Source organism: Amyelois transitella, chromosome 5 (genome assembly GCF_032362555.1).
Source record: "Amyelois transitella isolate CPQ chromosome 5, ilAmyTran1.1, whole genome shotgun sequence".
Classification (NCBI taxonomy): domain Eukaryota; kingdom Metazoa; phylum Arthropoda; class Insecta; order Lepidoptera; family Pyralidae; genus Amyelois; species Amyelois transitella.
In genome coordinates this window covers 12,029,802-12,057,688 of record NC_083508.1, presented here as the reverse complement: position 1 = coordinate 12,057,688, position 27,887 = coordinate 12,029,802, and the positions used below count along the sequence as shown (strand labels likewise).

Below are 27,887 nucleotides of genomic sequence, written 5' to 3'. Positions count from 1 at the left end.
AAGAATTTTCTTTCCACAAATCTGGCCTTTTTCGTCGGATTTGCTCTCTTAAACGCCGCATAACACTCAAATAATATTCCTTATTTACCGTTTGACCTTCCGGCAAGAATTCCGAGTGCACAACACCGCGATAGTCAAAGAAAACAGTCAACATGACTTTGACTTTTGAACGACTTTGGCGTGGTTTTTTCGGTTTCGGTTCAGTTGGAAGGCGCCACTCCGAAGCTTGTTGACTAGTTTGCATGTCAAACTCGTAAACCCACGTCTCGTCACCAGTAACAATGCGTTTCATGAATGTTGGGTCGGAATTGACTCGTTCTAGCATGTCCTCAGCGACTCTCATGCGATTGAGTTTTTGAAAAAAATTCAGGTCTTTTGGGACAAATTATTAGTTAAAATGGTACGGATCGACTCGTGAGATACAGAAAGTTCGGTGGCTATCTCTCTCAAAGTTGAATGAGGATTTTCAGTCACTATTTCCTTCACTTTTGAGATGTTAACTTCAGTTGCAGACGTTGATGGCCTACCAGAGCGAGGCAAATCTTCCATCACATCTTGACCGCTTTTGAACGCTTTGTACCACTCATAAGCACGAGTTTTTGATAAAGTCGATTCACCGTAAGCCTTCTGTAACATTTTCAGTGACTCCGAACACGATATTCCATTGGCAATGCAAAATTTAACAAACTCTTTGTTCGATGTTTTTATCCATTATGAAATTAGCAATACACACTAGATATGATATAACTAAAAATAGCACTGTATTTAATGTAAACAACAGATGCAACTCAAACTCCGCGCCAAAATGGAAAACAGTTGTGCCAATCTAACAACAACAAAAAAAACAAAAATTTGAATTTGGAACCATAAATAAATAATCCATTCCCGATACTTTTCTGACTGAATGTATAAGCTCTCCACCTGAGCGTCTTCGCCTCCAAATATTTTTTACACTCACGATTCTGTCAACCCCGCGTGAGATTAAGATGACATTGATATAAGGAGTTATGTATACAAATATTTTTCCTTGCAAACAAGGCCCTAGGTCTCAAAAAATCAAACAGTCGAATTGAGAACCTCTCTCCCTCGTCGGTTGAAAAACGAGTTGAAGTTAAAAAAACCAAGACAATTATCACCAGTCATCGGGCCGTGCCGTTTAATTGATAACAATTAAGAAAATGGAGACACAGCTATTGATCTGTTTTTCGCAGCCATGCGCACGATAAGGACGTAAACAAGTATTTACATACATATAATCACGTTTACACTCCTTATGAGGAAGACAGAGCCAAGCTATTGAATAACGTAACGAGTCAAGTATAGTAAATAAATATAAGTGCCGTGTGGTTCCGGGCACTGAAGAATAAGACCGCTCCATCTTGATTCCATGGATGTCGTAAAAGGCGAATAAGGGAGAGGAAATTTGGGATTCCTCTTGTAAGCGATGGACTAGCAACCTGTCACTATTTGAATCTCAATTCTATCGTTAAGCCTAACAGCTGAACGACTAAACGTGGACTATCTGTCTTTCAATATTGCTGGCTCTGTCTACCCCGCAATGGATATAGACATGATTAAGTATATGAATGAATGCAAAATGTTTTACTTCGTGGTTATACGAAACGCGTTCAAATAAACTCGGTTTGAAAATTATACTTTCTTAAAATAAACCTAGTACGAGTACTAAATTCCAGTCTCAGACCCTTGATCATTTGAAATTTAAGGATTACATTGTGATTTATATAAATAAATAAATACATATATACCGGGACAAATAACACAGATTGAGTTAGCCTCGAAGTAAGTTCGAGACTTGTGTTACGAGATACTAGCTCAACGATACTATATTTTATAATAAATACTTAGATACCTATATAGATAAACACCCAAAACGCTGGCCAATCAGGAAAAAATCTTTTTTCATCATGCCCTGGCCGGGATTCGAACCCGGGACCTCCGGTGTCACAGACAAGCGTACCTACTACCGCTGCGCCACAGAGGCCGTCAAATAAAGATCTCTCTCTTTCTGAAAGCGCAATAAATTCAGCCATTCGCCATTGCCGGTATATTTTAATGATTCCTTTGACATTGCCAACTCTCAAGAGAAATTCCCCATGTTTATTCGCTCGATTAGCTCGTTTTGACGTAAGTATCTGCAGTCATTGGTTAAGTGATTAAGATTGCCTCAGGAGTTGGTTCAAATCCAGCGAAACGTGTTTGTTTTGTTGGCGGTTTGAACAGTTTTAGGCTGAAATACTTATTTTTTCTCATACAGTCACGTCTATATCCCTTGCGGGGTAGACAGAGCCAAAAGTCCTGAAGAGACTGGTATCATCGGTTAGCATTCAAACTTGTATATAATATGGAAAATAGTCATTGTTACATGACCGAGGTGGGATTCGAACCTGTCTGCCTTTCTGCGCATCACGCATTTTAACCTTACCGATTCGACCAGCGACGCTCTCTCGCATAATAGAGGCACCTATCCATGACCTAAATTGGATGTGACGTCACGCTGAGGTCAGGCAAACAACGGGAATAAACAAAGACACTGAGTTAATGTATTCAGCGACCCATTGGGCTGCTAAAATATCACGACTTCGGACTCTGGTCAGGTAAGGGCCGTCATCCATCGCTTTATAGAACTGGCGTTGAGAAAACGAAGCGGTGCTATTAGCCCTTCGGCCACTTACGAAATCAAATTTCGAAACCAGTTACTGAAATTAGTCGGACGTGTCTGTCTATGGTATAGTCCATGGGCGGAGGAATCGATTTAGATTTTGTTTTTTTAATTTTTTTCGAAATTTATCGAGAATTATTAGCTTTGTTTGATAGAAATCGGATTAAATTTCGAATTAAAATTCAATTGTATCAATAAGCCAACTATCTGAACAGTGACAACAGTATGTTTATATACATATCGATAAAAAAAAATTTTGAACACGGAGATAATTTCCCTTTTAAGCCTATGTAAGTACATAAAGAAATGTAAGACTTTGCTTAATTCTATGGATGACGGGCCTTATTCAACGCGTTGGGCCTAACAAGACGCGACACCGCCGTGACAAATCTTCTGGCCCGCCGGACCGCCCCCAATTTGGGCCCCGAAAATAATCCCCAAAGGGGATTAATTTTCTCGTTAAATTATCCACGGGTTTTTCAGAAATTGTACAAACGAAACATAATGCTTCGTTTTGGCACGTACCTATTTGTACACCTGTATTTTTTATGTTTTCATCGACCATTGAATCGGATGTTCTTTTGCAAGACAATTCTCTAGTTATATATTTTTGGCAATTCTATAATTTGGGGCTTTTTATTTTTGTGTAGCTGTGCCCGACATTTTACAATGTGATACTCCAATCTCTTTTCCGTGGATGGTGTAAGAAGCAAGTAAGGGAATAAGAAGTGTCATTAAAATAACCATGCATCCTGACTGACCTTCTCCTGGTTACTAGCACACTCGCTTGAAAGAAGAATCCTAAGTTTATAAACCTTTCCGTTACTAGAAGACAACCTATAGTCTGAGCGGCAAGAGTTAATTAAAATTAGTTTATTTGGAATCCCACATTTTAACTACAGTACAAAATGTAACAACCCATATAACCTGTTTTCACAAATAGAATATACTAATTGATTGATTGATTGAAGAGAAGGAACCAGCGCTAAATGCTTACTCATTTATTGCTCGATTTCTCGGTATTTTAGAATCAAATTCTCGAGAATTATCTAACCGGTAATAAGGCCCACGATAGACGATAAGGCGATAAACTTGATTACAGACCAACCAAATTAAGGGAGATAATGATAAAAAGACTAGCATTGATTTAATCGTTTTGAAGCCGTTTTTTCTCGTCTCAAATACTCTTTTATTTGACAAAGTCGTTGGCAATTGAATTCTCATAAGTTATTTAATAATGAAAAATTGCAAAGTCGCAAAGTCAAGACGTTAGTCCGAGTTACATTTTAGTAACTATGATAATTGATTGATCAATGATGATGATACCTTAAAACTAATATTGTCACATACAGTTCATGAGTTTACAGGATTTTGCATCGTAACAGAGGATGTTACAATGCAAAATCCTAGGATTCCTCTTTTAGGCGATGGGCTAGCAACCTGTCACTGTTTGAATCTCAATTCTATCACTAAGCCAAACAGCTGAGCGTGGTCTATCAGTCTTTTCAAGACTGGTGGCTCTGTCAACCCCGCTAGGGATATAGACGTGATCATATGTATGTATGTAAATCTTCTACCGCTACCAAAGGGCAACTTTAGAAAGAGCGGCGGAACAAACTACACTGCAGTGTTTACACCAGATCCCAATTTACGACGTTAATGTATTTGTGCCGTGTGTTTTCCGGCACCAATTGAAAACAGAATAGGACCACTCCATCTTTTTCCCGTGGATGTCGCAAATGGCGACTTAGAGATACTTGGGATTCCTGATTTAAACGATGGGCTAGCAACCTGTCACTATTTGAATCTCAACTCTATCAATAAGCCAAGCAGCCGAACGTGGCCTTTCAGTCTTTTGATGACTGTTGTCTCTGTTTACCCCGCAATTGATATGTACATGATTATATGTTACGTTATTGTTATCATGATTTTAAGTTGACACATACCTTTCCTCAGGGGCAACGGCCACTCCAAAGACGCGAACGACTGGCGCTGGTGGCAGAAAACGGACTTGGCGCTGAACAGGAGGACGCGTGACGTCAGGGAGACCACTAAGTACATAGAGACAGCCCTGGTGATAGACAAGGCTATGTTCGACAGGAGAAACGGTAGCACCAGGGCCGAAGTTGTCCACGACGCGATACAAGTGGCCAACATTGCTGATCTGGTAAGTGGATATTGTTTGCTTTTTTTGTCCAGTTTTTTTTTTTTTTTTTTCAATTTTTATCATTACTGTTATATAAATAAATAAATGATAATTATGATGGTAAATGTGATGTCACCTTAAAATTAACAAAATACTTAAATAAGTGACGTTTGTTTCCCGGAAACCAATACAAAAAAGAATAGGACCACTCCATTACTTTCCAACGGATGTCGTAAAATGGAGACTAAGGGATAGGCTTACAAACTTGGGATTCTTTTTTTTTTGGGCGATGGGCTAGCAACCTGTCACTATTTGAATCTCAATTCTATCATTTCTTTTCCTATATTTTATCCTTGTCGGTTGTAGTTTTTAGTAAATTTTGATTGACTCTAGTGTGAATTGCACCATATAGCCTGTTATCATTACAGTCAATGTTCAACTATAGATAGATAGATAGATAAAACTCTTTATTGCACCATAAGAGTAAAACATACAAAACAGCACAAAACAGACAGAGATGGTACAAAGCCGGACTTTTCGCTAATGCAATCTCTTCCAGTCAACCTTTGGGTGGAAGGAAACCAAACAGGAGATTGGCGTTGGCGCAGAGCAGGATAAATAAATGTTTAAACATAATAAAATGCACACAGAATATATGTATATCAATATATAATACATTTAAACTATCATTATCACTTGAATTCTCAAGAAGAATACAAAGCGAAGTGTCTGTCAAATGCACGGTCGTAGTTCATAACAAGATCACACGCCCTTACATTACCGTAATTGCTCAAAGCACCTGAACTCCCAAATAACCCCAAACGCTATCAAAACCTTAAGAAACTCCACGAAACTCACCGAGATAACACGCTACCGACGAACATACATACGTACCTACGTACGTATCTTTAGAATGATAATGCAGAAACTTGAACATAAGTGATCGGCGAAACTTTAACCCGCATTCTATGCATATGTATTAGGTATTCATCCAGTGGGGGGCGGCATACATATGGATATGAATTGATGAATTAATGGAATTTAGCGGAGCTACGTTTTGATTGCTTAGCTTTATTGTAGTTGCAGGGTTATTCTCGGTCGGTGACTTTCTGTTAGGGTTAAGGGTATTCTCGACCTTGATTTGATCTTTCACCACGATATCCCCGATTTTATCAAGGTACGGAGTAGACAGAGCCACTCGTCACGGCCACGTTTTGCTCTATGGTTTAGAAAATAGAGACTAGTTCCTATCCCATAGCATAGAAAAATAATTCGAAGCGTGTTATTCTTTCCCTTGATTGTCTCTTACAGTCTGCAAGGGAAAAGAAGCGGCACTCAACATCGAATCAAGATTCATCCAAAATTCCTATTTATATTCACCTGGAAAATATTATTAGAAATATTATTTTTAGTGAGGCAAAATACAAAAGTTTTTTTATCGTACCATGTGGTTCCCGGCACCAACACAAAAAAAGAATAGGACTACTCCATCTCTTTCCCATAGATGTCGTAAAAGGCGACTAAAGGATAGGCTTACAACGTGGCCATTCAGTCTTTTCAAGCCTGTTGGCTCTGTCTACCCCGCAAGGGATAAAGACGTGACCATATGTATGTATGTTTATTTGTATCAAATAAAGTATACTAGTACATTAATTTGTTATTACGACTTACACAAAAAAAACATGTTTTCGTGTTTCAATTTCTAGATATTTTTTTCATTTTTCTCATACTCAGTCAAGACAGTGGTGATTCCAATAGGTACATGAAATTTAAGTAGGGTTGCCACAAAAACATGTTACATGAAAATATTTGCGAACACAAAAGAGAAGCCTTGAGAAAAGCCACATAATAGGCAAACAAATAAACAGTAATAACTTTTTATTACTTACTGTATCGTCATGCTGAATCAAGTGTTTATTTGAATGTGTGTCACAGTAACATAAAGACTTAAGTAACTCATTCTGCGTGCCTTCCTGGTCGTAGCAATCCTTATAATTATATAGAGTACCAATACCTTTTATTCACAATAACATTTACAATGGATTTTAAACCCTTTGAGGTGTAAACATTTGAGTATGTAACTAAGGGATAGGCTTAGGCTAATAAACTTGGGATTTTTAGGCGATAGGCTAGCAACCTGTCACTATTTGAGTCTCAATTCTATCATTGAGCCAAACAAATGAAGAAGAAAAGAAGTCTTTTCAAGAATGTTGGCTCTGTCTACGTTGTTGTGTAATATTAGGTTATAGACGTGATGATAATGTATGTATGTAATGTTAAAATGCCAATGAATTATGATAAATTATTATAATTCTTCCGGTTCAACGCAAAACACTGCATTTCAGAAATGTCACTTTTGCTTATCCCCGGCCTCGAAGTGTCAACCCTAACATTATTACAGCTGCGCCGTGTAATCCCCGCTTTTTATAGTCTTGGAGCGGTCAACCCTATTCTTATGCCTCTATATACAACTATAGACTTTATAATGAAGGTTGTAAGAGCTAGATCGTTTTGCGCCCAGTCTTCGCGGTCTGCTAAGCTCTGGCCGTAATAGACGAGTAGAGTAAATGGTTATTGCAGAATGGCCCAGACTGGTGGTTTTAGGCCCGGGGCCGTTTTATCGCTCGCTTTGTCCGCATCTAACGCGAATTTTCTGTATTCCGTTTTTTCGTACTTTTTTTGCCGACCGTACGTACGGCTGAATGTAAGTGAATACTTTAGCGGGAGTTTGTAAATTTGTTATGTGGGGTTTTTTTTAAGAGGCAGATATTTTTTTGGTGTGATATTATTAAAGTTTAGAAAATATTTGCAAAGGTTAGTAACTTGTCTTATCTTATACTTACAAACATACATATAATCACGTCTATATCCCTTGCGGTGCAGACAGAGCCAACAGTCCCGAAAAGACTGATAGGCCACGTTCAGCTCTTTGGCTTAATGATACTCGTAGAATTGCGATTTAAATAGTGACAGGGTGCTAGCCCATCGCCTCAAAAAAAAAATCCCAAGTTAATAAGCCTATATCTTAGCCGCCTTTAACGACATCTATAGGAAAGAGATGTAGTGGTCCTATTATATTGGTTTATTATATTGGTGCCGGGAACCACACGGCACCATTGTACCATACATATTATATTTTATCCAATAAAGTATGAATAAATAAATACTCAACATATGTGACTAAGTACAAAATGGTTATACCCTTAGTGGCCTCTAACGACTTCCACGCGAAACAGGAACAAAAAAATGCACCTATCAATGTATAATAAAAAAAATGTTTATTCTCACCAGTACCTTAGAGAATATATATTATATATGTTTGTTTGTATTTTTTTTATTGTACATAACAAATTATAAGTAAAACATAAAAATACATTTAAAATAACGATGTACAAGGGCGGACTTATCTCTGTGAGGGATTTCTTCCAGTCAACCAGGTATTTCAAAGAAACATATTATGTAAAGGGATAGTAGCTGCAGCTAGGTACAATGGCAAAAAAAAGGTAAAAAAATAAATAAAATATAAACATACTTAAATAATAAAACAATATACATACTTATACATACATAATATACACATACAAATAACAACTCAATGCGTTACACGATCGAAAAATATTTTATTGACTTGGAGTTTAAAGGAGTCAAGAGAAGTAGCCGTTCTTACGACCGCAGGCAGTTTATATATATTATACTTGATCTCACTTCACACCCACCTCCATTTGTCCACAGTACTTCCGCACCCTGAACACGAGGGTGTCCCTGGTCTACATCGAGTCCTGGCAGAGCGCGGACCAGGCCGACATCGACAAGAAGCAGGACATCACCAGAGCCATCCTCAAGTTCAGCGACTACACGGCAAGGAAGCTGTTCAAAGTTGACAAGGACACTACCCAGTTGCTCACGTGAGTTGTTCAGACAATTTTCAGGGCATATTTTCTTGTTTAGTATGGTGGGTATGGTGAATACCTGATTGTATCATTCATAAGACTGCATGTAAGTTTCAATTTACAAGCTTTGAATATTGGCTGCCTAAAATGTGCCTTGGGAGCGCTAAAAAGATTTTTGCCGTTCACAGATAATTTAATACAATGTTGGTGAGAATTTGTAAGAAAACTTTTTGATGCGATTTAAACTTTTTTTTTACAAACTTGAGGCAAATTTTGCTGTTGATGAAGTCAAAGCGGATTTGTCAACTTTCCTTATTGGCAACGTATAGGTGTTTAAAAGAATATTTTTAAGAAAATAAGTAAAAATAAAAGATTTTTTTATCAAAAACAATGACTCATAGATAAATAAATATTAATATTATAACACAGATCGCGTTAGCCTCTAAATAAATTTGAAACTTGTGTTACGAGATACTAACTCAACGATACTATATTTTTTTAATAAATACTCAGTCTTCGTGACACTGTTGGCTCGGCCTACCCCTTAAGGCATAAAGACTTCAATATATGGACATACATACATAAAATCACGCCTCTTTCCCGGTGGGGTAGGCAGAGACTACCTCTTTCCACTTGCCACGATCTCTGCATACTTCCTTCGCTTCATCCACATTCATAACTCTCTTCATACAAGCTCGGCGGTTTCGGATTATATGTATGTATCTATATAGGTATTTTAGTTTAAAGAAATAAATTCAGTGCAGTAAAGGCAGTTGCAAAATAATCCAGATTGCAGACGCAGCTATAATCAGAAACAGCTTACGCCATTCGCTTTGAACCTCAAATAGACAGCTAAACAGCTGGAAAATTCATCTCTAAAGCGAAACGAGTCTCGTATTAATTTGAGCGATAAACGCTACGGAACTTGACAAACGAAATTCTAACTAAAATTCATTAGAAACAAGGTCGAATTTTCAAATCCCACCGGGGATTTATCGTGAAGCGTAGTAATTTTAACAAATTAGGAGATATGGATGTGAGTTGGCGATATCGCATCCGGCTGACGAGGGAATCCCGTCATAATTCAGATTGTCGGCGGCATCAGATCGACATGTCGATAACGATTACGAGCCGACAAGTTGTACCACCGGATTTCACTTGTAGGTCAATTGGAGCGTGTATTTTTGAATTCGGAAAAGGAACGTATTAATCCCGAGCGGTGAATTTTATCGAGTTGAGGTATCGGTAATCGTTAACATTTGTTTTTTTCTCTCGTTTTTGAGTCTGAAAGGCCACGTTCAACTGTTTAGCTTTGTGATAGAATTGAGATTCAAAAAGTGATAGGTTGCTAGCCCGTCGCCTAAAACAAGAATACCAAGTTTATAAGCATAAACCTTAGTCTTCTTTTACGACATCTATGGCGAAGAGATGGAGTGGTCCTATTCTTTTTTTTATTAGTGCTAGGAACCACACGGCAAAGGCTACAAAGCTAAGTGCAATTAATAAATTCGAAATATTAAACATATACATTTTAATAATATTGTACTCAGAATACACATTAATTCTAATGAGACACTTCTATTACCGTTGCGAGAATGACATGCTAAATTTGCTCTGTGAAAACTTGAACGTCATTATACCAGTTATTGTGAAGTGGAAAATGTAAAATGTACCGAATTTACAAAGTTTTCCTGCAACCGTTAATGCAAGCTGAGTTAACTTGGCAGTTAAGCTAACTGTACGCTTATTGTTCTAATTGGTTGAAGCAACTATGCAAAATATAAGTTATAAGTATAAGTTTCTTGTTAATTAGGTTGATATGAATTGCGAAAGAAGATGTAGTTACAGGAATAGAAAAGGGTATGTTAAGATGGTTCGGTCATGTGGAGAGGATGAATGAAAGCAGGTTGACTAAGCAGATATACAAGGAGAGTGTGGAGGGAAAGGTCGGAGTGGGAAGACCTACACGAACGTATCTTGATCAAATTAAGGACGTCCTGGTAAAGGGTCAGGTCAAAAGTACCCGAAACCGCCGAGCTTGCATGAAGAGATTTATTAATGTGGATGAAGCGAAGATCGTGGCAAGTGGAAAGAGGTAGTCTCTGCCTACCCCTCCGGGTAAAGAGGCGTGATTTTATGTATGTATGTATGTATATGAGTTGCGAAAACATTGTGATGATATGATCCCTTCATGGGATAAGTCCGCCATTGCAAGTGATTTGTTTCTTTTATAACTATGTAAGGTACTTACTATTTTTTTGTTACTGTGTAAATTTCTTTGCAATAAAGATATTACAAACTAACAAACATTGTTGGAGCTTAGATATGTGTGATGTGCAGAAAGGCAGTTTGAATCCCGCCTCGGCCATGTACTTACCAATGATTATTATCTAAAGTTATATACATTAGTTTGAATACTAACCGATGTTCTTACGGTGAGGGAAAACGTCGTGAGGAAACCTGCACATTCAGGCAAATGTGTAACAATGATCGATCCAATACGGGTTTACCTGCAAATGTCGCGGAGGTCAGACAGGAGTCGTTTCGTGTAACAACCTGACTCACCCAATCCAGGGTCCATGGTCAAAGGGATACCCCTGTCTCCTCTCCACTATGGTGACCGGGACAAATGTGCCTCATTTGGTTAGAATGTACTTACACGAGGATTAAAAAATGTGATGTAAATGCATATGTATAAGAGTGAGAGAGAAGGAAGTATTATGTCGTCTCTAGCACGCATTGAGCCACGACAGAAATTGGTCGGCAGTTCATAATTTAAATTAGAGTGTGCATGTGTGTGAACGTGTAGATGAAAGAAAATAAATAATATGTAACCAAACATAATGCGATATTTTTTTATTATTGTTATATTCAACATAATAGCCGACAAACCTGCCCGCCGTTCCATATAATTTTAAAATTGCGATGCCCAACAGGGTTCATATTGTACCTTATAAATAAGCAGTAACTGCTATTAAACTAATGTACTTTAAGATATACAATAAAGATTTTGAATTTGAATTAGAACCAAAACAAAGGAACACAATACCCTTGTACATTTTACAAAAAGTTTAGGCCTGGTGAGGTCAGAAACATAATTTATACAAAAAAAAAAAAAAAACGTAATACTTCTTTGTCAATATAAAACAGAAGCCATCTCGATAAATTGGTCTTATTAATTTTCACTGCACAAAAGAATTCCGTTACCTTTTTAATTTACAGGGTTGCCGCTATTAAAAATCACGCCGCCATATTTAATTTGCTAAGGGGCACGCATGCGTTTAATCTGTTTTACGGTGATATAATGACCGTATAGACTCGTTTCATAATTTTCGGGGTTTAAAATTAGGCAATTAACTAACAAGGGTTTAAGTAATAACGTTCATATGGTGAATATTGTAAATATGAACAGAGAAACTCTCCCAGTCATTATATAATTATTTTAATTTCCCAATGTGCACATGAAGAAAAAGCTAGGTTTTGTTTTTAAATAAATTTTATAATCTGTGCATAATTTCAGTTGAATACGCCATAGCAACGGTTGCCATGGTTTTGTTAGTTAGAAAATAATGTCAGAGAATATATGTATTAAAAAATATTATTTTCATTTTAATACTTTAAATTGGATTATTTCTCTCCTCTTTTCTCCTTCTATCTTCTGTAGGAATAACTAAATTTGCAACTATACTTTTTACAGATTAGATAATGATTTTTTTTCTTGCATGTAATAGAGATTTTATCTATGTCAGGGTCATTTATTGTACGCTAAGTTTGAACAGTTGTTGCTAAAATCCAACAATTGTATTCTACAGTTTATATAAACTTTACTACAATCAGATGTTAGCAAAGGTACGAGGGTTGACCAAAGAAAAAGAAATTATAATATTATTCCGATTTCAATGGGGTCTTCAATTGTTGTTTGTTTGTTTGTAAACTCTTTGTTGCACATAAAAAGAAATACATATAACAAATAACAAAACGTTCATTGGATTTAGAAAAATATGTCCAATGTCGTACTGATCCCAATTGGGATTTCTTCCAGTCAACCAAAGTTAAATAATTAATACTTACTTCACTTTTCAAATCTGTTTATTTTTGACGTCATTTAGCGATAACTGCATCCTATTCTGAAAATATATCAATTTTTTTACAACATCCAACATTGTATGTTCTCAATTTAACCATGTACTAAACCATTTAATTCTAAACATTCATACATATGATCACGTCTATATCCCTAGCGGGGTAGACAGAGCCACCAGTCTTCAAAAGACTGATAGGCCACGCTCAGCTGTTCGGCTTAGTGATAGAATTGAGATTAAAATAGTGACAGGTTGCTAGCCCATCGTCTAAAAGAGGAATCCCAAGTTTATAAGCCTATCCCTTAGTCGCCTTTTACGACATCCGTGGGAAAGAGATGGAGTGGTCCTATTCTTTTTTGTAATATATCTATATTTTTTTTATTTCCAGTGGCATCACATTCCCTGGCGGCGAATCCGGCATATCAGTTCCTGACACGCTGTGCACCCCCAAATCTGTGGGGATATCTGTGGACACCAACACTTACGAACCCCACCTGTTAGCTGGCACTATGGCACATATGATTGGACATAATATAGGTGAGAAATCCCTTGCGGGGCAGACAGAGCCAACAGTCTTGAAAAGACTGAATGGCCACGTTCAGCTATTTGGCTTAACGATAGGATTGAGATTCAACTAGTGACAGGTTGCTAGCCCATCGCCTAAGAAGAATCCCAAGTTTGTAAGCCTAAGCTTAATAATATTCTAGAAACAATCTGCAAATTTAGGCATTTGTCCAATAATATATAATGATTGAAATATTTTAGGGTATTTTGAAATTCTTTTTAACCTATTTGTATATTAGAATTCCATCATTAAGCCGTCGTGACCCTCGAGTCTTATGGAGACTATTGACTTTGTCTATATCTTTAAAGATAAAAACGTAATGTGTACTTGAAATGGGATGACTCGCATGACATAAATATGTTCGAGTTGAATAGTCCAATAGTGGTGCAATAAAGCGTTATTGTAGAATTGTATTGTAAATTACTACAGGAATGGGCCACGATGATAGCGTAATTGTATTGTAAATTACCACAGAAATGGGTCACGATGATAGCGTTATTGTATTGTATTGTAAATTACCACAGGAACGGGCCACGATGAAAACGTTATTGTATTGTAAATTCCCACAGGAATGGGCCACGATGAAAACGTTATTGTATTGTAAATTACCACAGGAATAGGCCACGATGATAGAGTTATTGTATTGCATTGTAAATTCCCACAGGAATGGGCCACGATGACGGTAGAGAGCAGTGCTTCTGTCGCGACTGGCACGGCTGCATCATGGCGCAGTCTATCGTGGGTTCGGACAACGTGCAGCCATACAAGTTCTCTGACTGCTCAAAGAATGACTACATCAATGAGCTGAGGATCGGACAGGGGCTGTGTTTGCTCAATAAACCTAATGAGGTAAGATTAATAAGTGTTTTACTAGACTTTTAGTATCTAGGGTCTTCGCTGGGAATTTCTGAGTACTGAGTGTAGCGGGAGCGATGGTTCGGCTCGACCGCCACCAAAGGGAAGATCTTCCGCCAGGCTAGGTTATTATGCCTGAGGAACCGCGGCTCCGACGATGTTGTGTCGGAGGTTGTATAATATATGGCTCCAATCCGTGAAATCTTTGAAATCACGATTAAGATTCTTCGCTGCTATTAGTTGAGCGCGTCAATTTCTTTGCGATGATTGACAGTAATTGTTTTGATTGGATGTTGTGACGAGTGGCGTAGAGATGTCGCCACACTGAGTATGTGTATGAAAATATAGATAAAATACTATTAATTTAATAACAAAAAAGGACGAAAATAGTATGCAATGCTCAAGCGCAGCCCTACAGAAGATGTATTGTAGGCTGAGTTTCAGATTTCAAACTTCTTTATACATAAAAAAATAAATTATACAAGAAAGAGATTTATAATAATTTTGCTTGCTTGTGACAATTTCAATGATATTTCTTTTAAGTATAGTTCTGTTCATTATTGAATTGTTGAACTATATAATTTTCCTTAGTAGTAAACATCTGAACATTAATTTCATACGGTTCTCTCTCAATGGACATAATCAAATGTTTATATATCTATCAATTCCATACCATAGACGCCAGTCAAAAAACCACGCCAACAAAGTCACGGACAACTCATCAACAAATTGCGTTGGCTCTAAAAATAAATGAACAATTCTTTGTCCACAAACTTATGACCATTCCTTTATTTGAACACAGTTTCTCCATTTCTCATTTACAAAGTTCTGTCCACTTACAAAATTACAAAACTACATCATAATAAACTTGATTTGACCACTCTGACGCTAAAGGTTGAAAACTTTGAGACGAAAATAAGGAAAATTAAGATAAAAATAGTAACAACAATGTCGTGGGAGAGGTTGTTTATTTTTAAAGTAAAGACATGTAACTATTTTTCTGTGCGATTATTTTTCATAAGTCTTCTAAACGATTCGTATTTTATTCATACAATATAATTGAGTTGAGAATAGGAAGCAACAGTTAATACAAAATCACCCGGTGAAAACAATTAGGGACTAACATCTTATCAAACATTATTAGGGCTCTCCACATGTTGCCAACATACACGGCTTGAAAAAGACTCAGCTAAATTTCTTATTTGAGCTTTTACCACCGCGCAGGCTGCATAAATGTTAATAAGTTATCGTTCCGATCGAACCTAGTTCCCAAGTTCCGATCCCAAGTCCCGTTTTTATGTCCACGTCACTCTCAGCTCCCGATTGATTTGAATCGAGAGATTCAAATAGCGACAGGTTGCTAGCCTTACCCCTAAAAGAGGAATTTTTATCCCACAATGACATCTTGTCACGTTACTAATTATAATAAAACAGTCTAAGACGTAGAAAAAAAGGCGGACGGAATTTTACCATATGGCAAAATGAAGTAATATTTTACCAGTATACGTAATGGTATATATACACGCCTCACGCACACACTCTAACAATATGACAGCCGGACGCCTCACGCACACACTCTCACTAACAATGTGACAACCGGCGGTCATAGATTATACACACAAAAAGGCAAATTTCCAGTCAATCACACATGCATACAAAGCCACCATTACGTTGCTTCACTTTTTTCTCAAGCCACATTTTTTTCTGCGTCCATGAAAATATAAAATCACCGAGTTTTCTCTACTCTAAGACCGAGGCCCACTCCTTTAATGAAAGTTATGGTAATGCTGCCTGCCCGCGCAGGGAATTATCTCTTCGTTTGCGAATATATAATAACAGGAGCGCGGGTTTATTGGAATAAATTTACATAGTACAGAATGATAATGCTCCCCACCACTCCCGCTTCGATTGGGCGTTTACATATTTATCGGGACGATTGTGGTAACTTTGAGTGGTTTGTTTTCTTCGAATTGTGACGTCGAATAGCATTTTTTTGGTGCTCAGACACGCGTCGTGAAAGCTAGAAGAAGGTAGAAGGTTTTCTGATTAACAAATATCTGGCTATTCAGCCTCCTTAAAATACTATTTAAAAAAAAAAAGGAAATATCTTTTTTACAATCATAAACTTAGTTGATATGATGGAAAATAACATCTTTTGGTTTCACAATATTGGTTAACGTCAAATAAATTACTTAAAACTAAGTTTACTGCCGCTTCCAAAGCGTCAGTGCAGAAGAAGCGGTAACAAACTGCACTGCAGCATTTTCGTCTTATATTTGTAATTATATAAATCAATATAGGACACCTATACATAACCTGTTTCAATATTCAGAATAATACGATCGCTTTGTGTGATAAATTATTCATAGTAATTAATTATGATTGACATATATTCAATAACGCCATATCAATTATTATACATATATCAATTGTATAGATGCTAACATTTATACGATTAATGTGAAAGTCTTTATGTTGCGCTTTCACGGCTTAACCGATGCACCGATTATAATCCCAAGTTTGTAAGCCTATCCCTTAGTAGCCTTTTACGATCCATGGGAATGAGACGGAGTGGTCCTATTCTTTTTTTATTGGTGCCGGGAACCACACGGCGCCATACATAAAATCACGCCTTTTTCTCGGAGTGGTAGGCAGAGACTACATTTTTTCACACATACATACTTCTTTCGCTTCATCCGATCCATTTCGAGTACTCTTGACTTGACCCTTTGCCAGGACGCGTTCTTAATTTGATCGAGATACGTTCATCTAGGCCTTCCCACTCTGACCTTTCCCTGCACACTTTAAAACAATCTGATCAAGATACGTTCCTCTGCCCACCCGCTCCGACCTTTCCCTCCATACTGTAAAATAATCTGTATTAAACACCTTTTACCTTGTCTCCAGCTGGTGATACACCATCAATGCGGCAACGGCCGGCTGGACGAGGGTGAAGAGTGCGACTGCGGCACCATCGCCGACTGCCAGAGCCTGAACCCGTGCTGTGATCCGTTCACGTGCCGGCTGACCAAGGAGGCGCAGTGCGCGTCGGGCGAGTGCTGCGAGCGGTGTCAGGTGAGGCAACTAGTGTCATTAGCCTTCTTTTATATATAGTATTTTACATACATACGGTCACGTCTATATCTATTGCGGGGTAGACAGAGCCTACAGTCTTGAAAAGACTGATAGGCTTCAGCTATTTGGCTTTAAGATAGAATTGAGATTCAAATAGTGACAGGTTGCTTTCCCATCGCCTAAAAGAAGAAAGTTTATAAGCTTATAGTCGTCTTTTACGACATCCATGGGAGAGAGATAGAGTGGTCCTATTCTTTTTTATATTGGTGCCAGGAGCCACACGGCGCTTCCTTCCGTTGAATTGATTAAAAAAACGTTTTTGCGACTCTTTGTCTCGTAGTGGGTGATTCCCAAAACAGTTTTATCTTTACAAGTGGGTCGTAATCGGTCTAAGTAGATAATCAGTTTTTTTTTAAAATATCGCATAGTGGTAACGTTTTTATTCGGACACCAAAGTATTTAAAAGCGTTTAATAATTAACTTCAAAACTATGCTAAGTAAAATTAAAAACTACTTAAAAATTATAAATGTAAATCATTTCCCTTTATTGTATAGAGGTACCTACGTACAATAAAATACTTAAAAATTAAAAATGTTAATCATTTCTCTTTATGGCTGTGCACAGGGGCGTGTTGGTCCCGACATTAATGTATGGGAGTGTAGATGTCCTGGTAAAGGGTCAGGTCAAAAGTACCCGAAACAGCCGACCTTGTATGAAGAGAGTTATGAATGTGGATGAAGCGAAGGAAGTATGCAAAAATCGTGGCAAGTGGAAAGAGGTAGTCTCTGCCTACCCCTCCGGGAAAGAGGCGTGATTTTATGTATGTATGTATTTCTCTTTATTGTGTAGAGATACAACATTTTTATTCCGACTCCATTATGCCATATTTAAAAGCGTTTAATTAACTTCAAAATTATAAAGTACAAGTAAAATTAAAAAAAACTACGCCAACTATTATAGTGTAGTACAAATCTCGAAGCTTGATTAAAATTTCATTTCAACAGCGGTTTTAGCATTTCAAGTTAAAAAGGTTATTGCAAAGTAAAACGTTTCCACGTTAAATTGCAGACTCCATTCATTCCAGGCTTGAATAATAACTGTTTCTTGCAAAATCACACACGAATAAAACAAAAGCCCGTTTCAATTCAGTTGCGATAAAAAGATAACATTATCTTGATTCGCTAAGTAAAGTTTATTTTAAGATATTTAGTATTTTAACTTGAAGAGAATCTACATCTTATTTATTCTTTTAAAAAAACCATCACCTCTACATTTTCTATACTTTTTCTACAGGCGTAAATCATTACGTTTTAGAAACATAACTACACAATCACGTTTTTGTCAGTTACGGGGCAGACAGAGTCAACAGTCACGTTTAAATGTATGGCTTTATTAAATTGAGATTCAAATTGCCCCTTGCCGAAAAAAAGAAGTTTGTGGAATCAATCAATTTTTTCCTTACAAATAGAAATATTTATGATGTAGGTGCAATTTGATCGCAAATCGCATAAATAATAATTGAAACGACACGAAAAAATAGTAGAATAATTAGTGTTTAACGTTTTTATAGTGAATCAAGAAACAAAGATCTCCATAAAACGATATTACCTAAACTACAAAATTGACATTTTATATTTGGAAAAGAAAAAAAAAATTGTTCAATCACACCACAAAGATGAAAAAGATTGAAATACAAAATTGAAATAACACCCACGTAGATACTGAACTTAGCGAATACTTTAAAATAAGAGTACCTATGTAGTTGAAAAAGATAGTTACATTTTTGCCTTTCAAAATTTCATGAGCTATCAAACCGTGTGAGTTTAAGAGATACGGTCAAAAACCAAAAGTTGGTGGAATACGAATGATTTCTACTTTGTATGTTTTAAAAACCTAAATATTATTTAAGTTTAATTTAACTTGTTTTTGATATTTTTTTTGTATTGGTTCCGTGTGGTTACCGGCACCAATACAAAAAAGAATAGGACCACTCCATCTCTTTCCCATGGATGTTGTAAAAGGCGACTAAGGGATAGGCTTACAAACTTGGGATTCTTTTTTAGGCGATGGGCTAGCAACCTGTCACTATTTGAATCTCAATTCTATCATTGAGCCAAATAGCTGAACATTCAGGCTTTTCAAGGCTGCTGGCTCTGTCTGCCCCGCAAGGGATATAGACGTGACCATATGTATATGTATGTATGCAAAATTTCATGAGCTAGCAAACCGTGTGAGTTTAAGAGATACCGTCATAAACCAAAAGTTTCTACTTTGTATGTTTTTAAAACCTTTATATTATTTAAGTTAAATTCAACTTGTTTGGTTAAGTTTTTGATACGTTCAACTTTAGAGAATTGTAAATTATTATGCTACTCATATCGAAATTGCACGAATGAAAAATGAATAGGTCTCACTCCTTCTATTTCCTATGGATGTCGTGAAAGGCGACTAAAGGATAGGCTTATAAACTTGGTATTCTTCATTTAGGCGATGGCAACCTAAACGAAGAATATCCTATTTGAATCTCATTATTATATCATCAAGCCAAAAAAAACTCGTATTAATTTTTTAAATGAGTTCAATTTTTTACAAACTTTTTTATAACTAAATACTTCCTACATGCATTTACCGACAATGTTCTTTTTTTTTCACTAAGTAAAATGTAAGTATACAGCCTTATCTAAAGGTTTTATAAAACATCGATTAATCACATTAAAACCGCCATCCAACTTCTCAAGTAAGGTTAATTTTGATAAAATTTCATTGCAATAATTCATCATCATAATGACATCAGCTATCTCTTAATTGGCAGTAAATGACTAATTCTTTACCATAATTCCTAATACTTTTTCTTCCAGCTAAAACCTCGAGGCGTGACCTGCCGGGACGCCACCAACGAGTGTGACCTGGAAGAGACCTGCACAGGTCTCTCGGGAACCTGCCCACCTGATGCCCACAGGAAGAACGGGGAGACCTGTGATGAGGGCAAAGGCTACTGCTTCTCGGGTCAATGCCCCACGCTGAACCTCCAGTGCGAGAGGATCTGGGGTCCAGGGTCCGATGGCGCTGATAAGGAATGCTTTGAGCAGTTCAACTCGAAGGGTGCCGTGACCGGGCATTGTGGGAAGGATAATGGCGGACATTATATAAAATGCGAGATTGAGTAAGTTTTTTTTTTTCATTTGATGTATCGAAAATCTGTATCTGTACTAATATTATGAAGCTGAAGAGTTTGTTTGTTTATTTGAACGCGCCAATCTCAGGAACTACTGGTTCGAATTGAAAAATTCTCTTTTGCGTTGAATAGACCATTTATCGAGGAAGGCTTAAGGCTTTATAACATCACGCTGCAACTATAAAGAGCAAGGAAATAATGGAAAATGATAAAAAAATGGGGAAAATTATTCATCATGGAAGGCTTCAATGATGCCTAAAATAACTTTTCCACGCGGACGAAGTCGCGGGCACAGCTAGTATAGAAATAGAATTCTTCCTACTTTCGAAGAGAGAGCAAAATAATTTAAAAAAATTCGAAGAAAGAAGGTTCTTCTTAAGGTTAGATACGAGTAAGTTAGATAAGATAAAAAGATGGCATGCGAGCCAATGGACTGAAAACCGGACCATCTGGAGAGAGAAAAGGAAGGCGGACCCCGGGCACCGAAAACCTTCTGTGGAGGGTGCAACCGGGAACACGCAGAGATGAGAGAGAGAGATAGGTACCTACCTACCCTTTTGTTAGGAACATAAAAAAATAAAATAGACTTCAGAAATATATATATAAATATATTTTCTTTAGGACAAATTACACTGATCGAGTTAGCCTCGAAGAAAGTTCGAGACTTGTGTTACGAGATGCTAACTCAACGATACTATATTTTACAATAAATACTTATATTAGATTAACATCCAAGACCCAGGCCAATCAGAAAAGTTCTTTTCTCATCTAGCCCTAGGCGGGATTCGAATCCGGAACCTACGACGTCACAGACAAGCGTACTACCGCTGCGCCAAAAAGGCCGTCATATTGCACAGATTACTTCTGCACAGATTAAACTTCATATTTTTTTTTTCCAGGAATGTAAGGTGCGGCTCGCTTCAGTGCCAACAAGGTAACCGGTACCCGGTTGTCCAGGGAATGGACGAGTATTACACGAGGACCGTCATCGTGGTCAAAGGGAACGAGTACGAGTGCAAGTGAGTTCTAATCTGTTCACTTTTGGAGTTTTTTTTTTTAATTTCAAATGATTTGACAACTTCTGCCTATTACAAAAAAAAAGCAAATATCTTTGTTGAAAATTCTTAAGTTCCCGGCAATTTAGAATAGGACCCTCATCATTTTACCATGGATGTTACAAAAGGCGACTAAGGAATGAGCTTATAAACTTGTGGTTCTCTTTTTAGGCGATGGGCTAGGAACCTGTCTCTATTTGAATCTCAATTCCATCTTCAAGCCATACAGCTGAAATTGGTCTTTCAGCTACGGAGGTCAGACGGGAATCGCTTCGTATTAAAACCTAACTCGCCCAATCCAGGATCCATGGTCAAAGGCATACCCCGGGCTCCTCTCAATAGTGGTAAGTATGCAACCAGGACTAAAGCCAGGAGGTAGAAGCTACTAACAAACAAATGCATTTCAGAGCTACCACCGGTCTTCCGAAGCACTCCGAGATCGGGCCATTGGGTCTGGTGCGGGACGGGACGCCGTGCGGAGACAACCTGGTCTGCGTCAACCAGACCTGCACCTCCATCTTCCCTTACATCGACCACACCAAGTGTCCAACGGATCATAATAACAACGAGTGCTCTGCTAAAGGGGTGAGTACTTAACAAACATACATACATACATGCCTGTTGCCCATTTGGACATTATGAATAGAATAGAATAGATTTATTTTCAAAATTGGATACAAGGTATCACTTATTGACGTCACAACACTTAAATCTAATTATAACTACTACCGCTTCCAAAGCGCATGTGCAGAAGAAGCGGCGGAACAAACGACGCTGTAGCATTTTCATCGGACGTCAATTTACGTCGTTATGTATACAAGTATATAGTTCGGAATAAACAAGTCATTCTCCGTTTTTTTCAACATTCCGAAAATTCTTCATTTTTCATAGTCGCGAAATTGTTGCCAGTCAATATTTCAATATAAGCGCTAATCTCAGGAAATACTGGTGCAAATTGAAAATTATTTTTGTGTTGAATAGACCATTTATCGAGGAAAGGCTTTAGGCTATACAACATCACGCTGCAACTTTAAGGAGTGAAGAAATAATGGAAAATGTAAAAAAAAACGGGGTATATTATTCATCCTCGAGGGCTTCAATGATGCCTAAAAACTATTCCACGTGGACGAAGTCGCGGGCACGGCTAGTTGAAAAAAATAAATTCATCAAATGTCAATTTAATATACATACTTAATACAGTCAATGAAAACTACTTAAAAAACTTTAAGTTCTCTCCAACCACGATAACTGTAACATAATTCTGTCACTTTTTAATAGTTTGAGTGCTCGCGTCCGCTTTCACCGTTCAAATTTTTAACAACATCAACCTGTAACGGAGTTAGACGGGGATCCAATTTGTTATTGTAAAATTCCAACGATATTTCAATTTTATTTTAGTGCCGTGTGGTTGCCGGCATCAATTAAAAGAAAAAAAAAAGAATAGGACCACTCCATCTCGTTCCAATCGATGTCGTAAAAGGCAACTAAGGGATAAGCTTATAAACATGGGATTCTCCTTTTAGGCGATGGGCTAGCAACCTGTCACTATTTGAATCTCAATTCTATCATCAAGCCAAACAGCTGAACATGGCTTATCAGTGTTTTCAAGACTGTTGGCTCTGTCTAACCCGCAAGGGATTTAGACGTGATTATATGCATGTATGTATATATATGTATGTTTGTAGAATTGTTTTTGTTTTATTTCCACGTAAGCGAAGTTTTTAACAGCAGTTATTTATTCTATAGTTGTTGTGTTCATCTGATATCCATTCTCCTTTGTCATCGGATAACAAGTGCTTTAAATTCCGTTTAATTCGCGAGCGCATTTGCATAAAGGTAATTTCACACAAATTCACAAATTGGAAATGTCAGTGGACTGAAAGGTAGGTACCTAAATAAAATGTATTGGCGTATTTTATTGGACACAGAAAAGTAGAATGAGTATGGTTGTTCACAATCGTGGACATAAAATATTTAAGTACATACATATCCTTGCGGGGCAGACAGAGCCAACAGTCTTGAAAGAGTGAATGGCCACGTTCAGCTATTTGGCTTAATGATAGAATTGAGATTCAAGTATAGACAGGTTGCTAGCCCATCGCCTAAAAAAAATTCTAGTTTGTAAGCATATCCCTTAGTCGCCTTTTACGACATCCATAGGAAAGAGATAGAATGGTCCTATTCTTTTTTTTTTATTGGTGCCGGGAACCACAAGGCACTTATTTAAGTATTTTGTTAATTTTAATATCTACCATCATAATGATATGATCAGATGTACGTATGATTTATGGTAGAGTTGTTATTCAAATAATGATAGGTTGCTAGCCGATCGCTTAAAAGAACAATCTCAAGTTTATTAGTCCCTTAGTCGCCTTTTACGGCATCCATGGGAAAGAGATGCTAGTGGTCCTAGCCGGGAGCTTATTAGCCTTTTTAAGACCTCTTTGGATTAATGTGCTTATTCCTTTAATCTCTTATCAAAAGTGCTGAATAACCACACGCCATACAACATGTTTCAAGTTGAGGACGAAATTACATACATACATACATAAAATCACGCCTCTTTCCCGGAGAGGTAGGCAGAGACTACATCTTTCCACTTGCCACGGTCACTGCATACTTCCTTCGCTTCATCCACATTCATTACTCTCTTCATGCAAGCTCGCCGGTTTCGGGTACTCTTGATTTGACTTGACTCTTGACCCTTTGCGAGGACGTCCTTAATTCGTTCAAGACACGTTCGTCTAGGCCTTCCCACTCCGACCTTTCCCTCCACAGGACGAAATTGGTGGTGAATTTCGCTCATCTCCAAATTATACATTCATCGAAGTTGGCCAACTATTAGGTGGCTGCAATTCGTAGTCGCTACGTCGCTAATGCGATCCATTCTAGGCTTAATTAATTCTAGTAATACCTCTTAAGTCTAGATTCAATAAGCACTTGGCGATTAAGGCTTAAACCATTTTGATATTAGTTTAGACAGCTAAACGTGGCCTTTTAGCCTGTTTAAGACTGTTGGATCTGTCTACCCCGCAAGGGATATAGACGTGATTATAAGTATGTATGTAAACCTCAAAAAATTTACGATTCGTTATCCTACTAATATTATAGATGCGAAAGTTTGTAAGTATGTCAGTATGGATGTTTGTTACCCTTCCACGCAAAAACTACTGAACCGATTACGATGAAATTTGGTGTGTAGGTAGCTGAAGACCCAGAACAACATATAGGCTATTTATCTTTTTATAGCTTTTTTTTCCCGAAGTTCCTGCGGGAATGATGGTATTTCCATGCGGGCGAAGTCGCGGCCGCCCTTTGGTAGTTTATAAATACACACTATTTATCATCAAAATAAATTTCCTAATTAATCTACATTACAATACTGACGTAACGTTGTGCAAATGAATTCTCAAGTTAAAGTCTGTAATTACACTGAGTTTAAACACGTGTCGCATTGTCCAAGTTTAGGAGTTAGCTAGCAGTTACTGCACTGTGGTTGCTAGTTACAGTGAAACATACATACATACATACATATTTAACTCTATAATTCTTCTTACTCCTGGCTTTTTGGTTCCAGTTCAAAATTCAAATTCAAAAATTCAAAATTTTTATTCATTATTATAGGATACTACATATCGCTTAATAATTGTTAAAACGTTTGGTTTCACAACATTGGTTGACGTCAAATTAATTACTTAAAACATCATAATACATAAAATAGGTTGCATCCTCACCACCCTGGAGAAGAACCTTTGTATGAATTTGACCATGGACCCAGGATTGGGTGAATCAGGTTTTTACACGAAGCGACTCCCGTCTGTCCTCCGAAACATTTGCCGGTACACCGAACCCGTATTAATAGAATACAATAGAATAGATTGATTTTCAAAATTGCATACAAGGTATCACTTATTGACGTCACATCACTTAAATCTAATTATAACTACTACCGCTTCCAAAGCGTATGTGTAGAAAAAGCAGTGGAACAAACTAAACTGCAGTATTGTCATCGGACGTCAATATACAAATATAGATCTCTTAAATCTAAATCATGGACGAATGCACATTGTCTACATTAAAACATGAATGAATATAGAACTAGTTATTTCAATACGAATATTTCGTCAAATATTGGATCGATCATGGTCACACATACAGTTTCCTGCATATGCAGGTTCCCTCACGATGTTTTTCCTCAACGTAAGAGCATCGGTTAGTATTCAAACTTATGTACACAACTTTCGAAAATAGCCATTGGAACATGGCCGAATTGGGATTCGAATCTGTGCCTTTCAGCGCGTCACGCATTTTAAGCATTATTCTTACCTTACCGAGTCGACCACCGACCCCTATACTAAATACTTTATAAATATTTCTATATTATATGTATCTTAATAAATATATACGGGACAAATCACACAGATTGAGTTAGCTTCGAAGTAAGTTACTAAGTTAACTCACCGATACTATATTTTTCAATAAATACATTATATAGATAAACATCCCAGACCCAGGCCAATCAGAAAAGTTCATTTCTCATCATTCCCTGGCCGGGAATCGAACCCGGGACCTACTATGTCACAGTCACAGATAAGCGCACTACCGCTGCGTCACAGAGACAGTCTTTCCTGCAGAAGTAGGCAGAGTCTAAATTTTTTTACTTGCCACGATCCCTTCTTTCGCTTCATCGACAACTCACTTTCGCATTCATAATATTAGTTAGCATTATTATATTACAGTTCCATTTCTAAATCCTAACAATCCGATAACTAATTATTCTATAAATTTAATACAAACTATCTCAAAATTATTCAAGTATCAATTCAACAGATCCAACAGCCGAATCTGCCAAGTTGGAAACATTATCCAAAATGTTTGTCCGAATAGTGAGAAGTTCTGAGTAGTTTCTAGTGTTCCTAGTACGAGTACGAGTACTTTGAATGGAACAGGTATAGCGTACTCGTACGTGTACTAGGTCGGAACACGTAGCTAATCACGAGTCGCGGATTTGGGTGAGAACTTGGTGAAACTAGTACGTTGTTACTTGTCTTGTTACATGAATTTCAACGTCTATTTCGAATTGGCATTTGAAATTCGTAGAATTATAACTGTTCTGAATCAGATTAGATTGTGACTGCTTTCGTGATTCTTATAACTGTTCTGAATTAGATTATATCTTTCTTGATTTCGATTTTAATCTGTATTTTGACTTCAATTTATCAAAATTCTACAATTTATATATAGGCACGTCTATATCTCTTGCGGACTAGACAGTTCCATCATTAAGCCATACAGCTGAACGTGGCAAAGACCGAATCTTTGCGAGACTGTTAATAAAGACGTGATTATATATAATCCGGGCACAAGATCGCTAAGAGCGTAAGACCTCAAAAGGTCGCCATGATGATGATGATATGCGTATAAAATGATAGTTTAAGAATGATACTGCACCAAAAAAAAATCTAGTCCCAGACCACCCAATTGTGGGAAGCCACTAAACATCAGAGGCATGGGTAAGTGAGTACATATTTAATGCTCTTGTCTCGGATGTGCCGTAACTCGACGGATCACAAATGCACGAAGCACGGATTTACACGAGCGACGAACTAGGCGGAACTAACTCGGTTATCTCGTCGCGATACGAGTACCTATGCTCAATTTAGAAGTTTCACATAGCCGGCGCAATTTTAAAAATGGAACAGAATGTACATAATTCAATTTTTTTTTTTTTTTTTGTTTTTTTTTTTTTTGTTGACTCGTTTTTACATTTTTTTGACATATCCTTGTAAGGACGTATTGTACATCCATTAGGACAGCTCACAGCGATGATGACAAATATGTAACAGCCTTTATTAACCTGTGTTGCAAAATAAATATATTTGATTTGATTTGAACTAGAGAATCAGTTTATTTCATTCAATCACAGGAACTTTTAATTTTAACGAGATCATGAAAAATACTAAGTAGGTATAACGTTATAACATTGAGTTATATACTATGTCAACATATTTTACAACAGAATCACAGTACTTAAAATCAAAGACGTATTTCGGCCTCTGTGGCGTAGCGGTAATACGCTTGTCTATGACATCGGAGGTCCCGGGTTCGAATCCTGGTCAGGGCATGATGAGAAACGAACTTTCTCAGTTTGGTCTTGGATGCTTATCTATCTGAGTATTTATTATAAAATATAGTATCGTTGAGTTAGTAACTCGTAACACAAGTTTCGAACTTACTTCGAGGCTTACTCAATCTGTGTAATTTGTCCCGTATATATTTATTTATTACGAGACTTATCACTGAAAAATGTGTCATATTTTTATATCAAATCTCAGGGGGAAACACTTCTTTACCGGGAAGCAA

The 27,887-nt window shown here is 37.3% G+C and overlaps 1 protein-coding gene across 3 annotated transcripts in view; it reads left to right on the top strand.

Annotated features, from left to right (window-relative positions):
• Positions 1 to 27,887, top strand: part of LOC106142273 (disintegrin and metalloproteinase domain-containing protein 22) — a 421,117-nt gene that overhangs the window by 375,186 nt on the left and 18,044 nt on the right. For all 3 annotated transcript variants that reach the window (XM_060954904.1, XM_060954903.1, XM_060954905.1), the window contains 8 exons: positions 4,637 to 4,847; positions 8,559 to 8,731; positions 13,187 to 13,335; positions 14,028 to 14,212; positions 17,126 to 17,293; positions 20,153 to 20,457; positions 21,369 to 21,488; positions 21,932 to 22,109. In XM_060954904.1, coding sequence (XP_060810887.1) covers positions 4,637 to 4,847; positions 8,559 to 8,731; positions 13,187 to 13,335; positions 14,028 to 14,212; positions 17,126 to 17,293; positions 20,153 to 20,457; positions 21,369 to 21,488; positions 21,932 to 22,109 — 1,489 coding nt within the window. The remainder of the gene's footprint in view (positions 1 to 4,636; positions 4,848 to 8,558; positions 8,732 to 13,186; positions 13,336 to 14,027; positions 14,213 to 17,125; positions 17,294 to 20,152; positions 20,458 to 21,368; positions 21,489 to 21,931; positions 22,110 to 27,887) is intronic.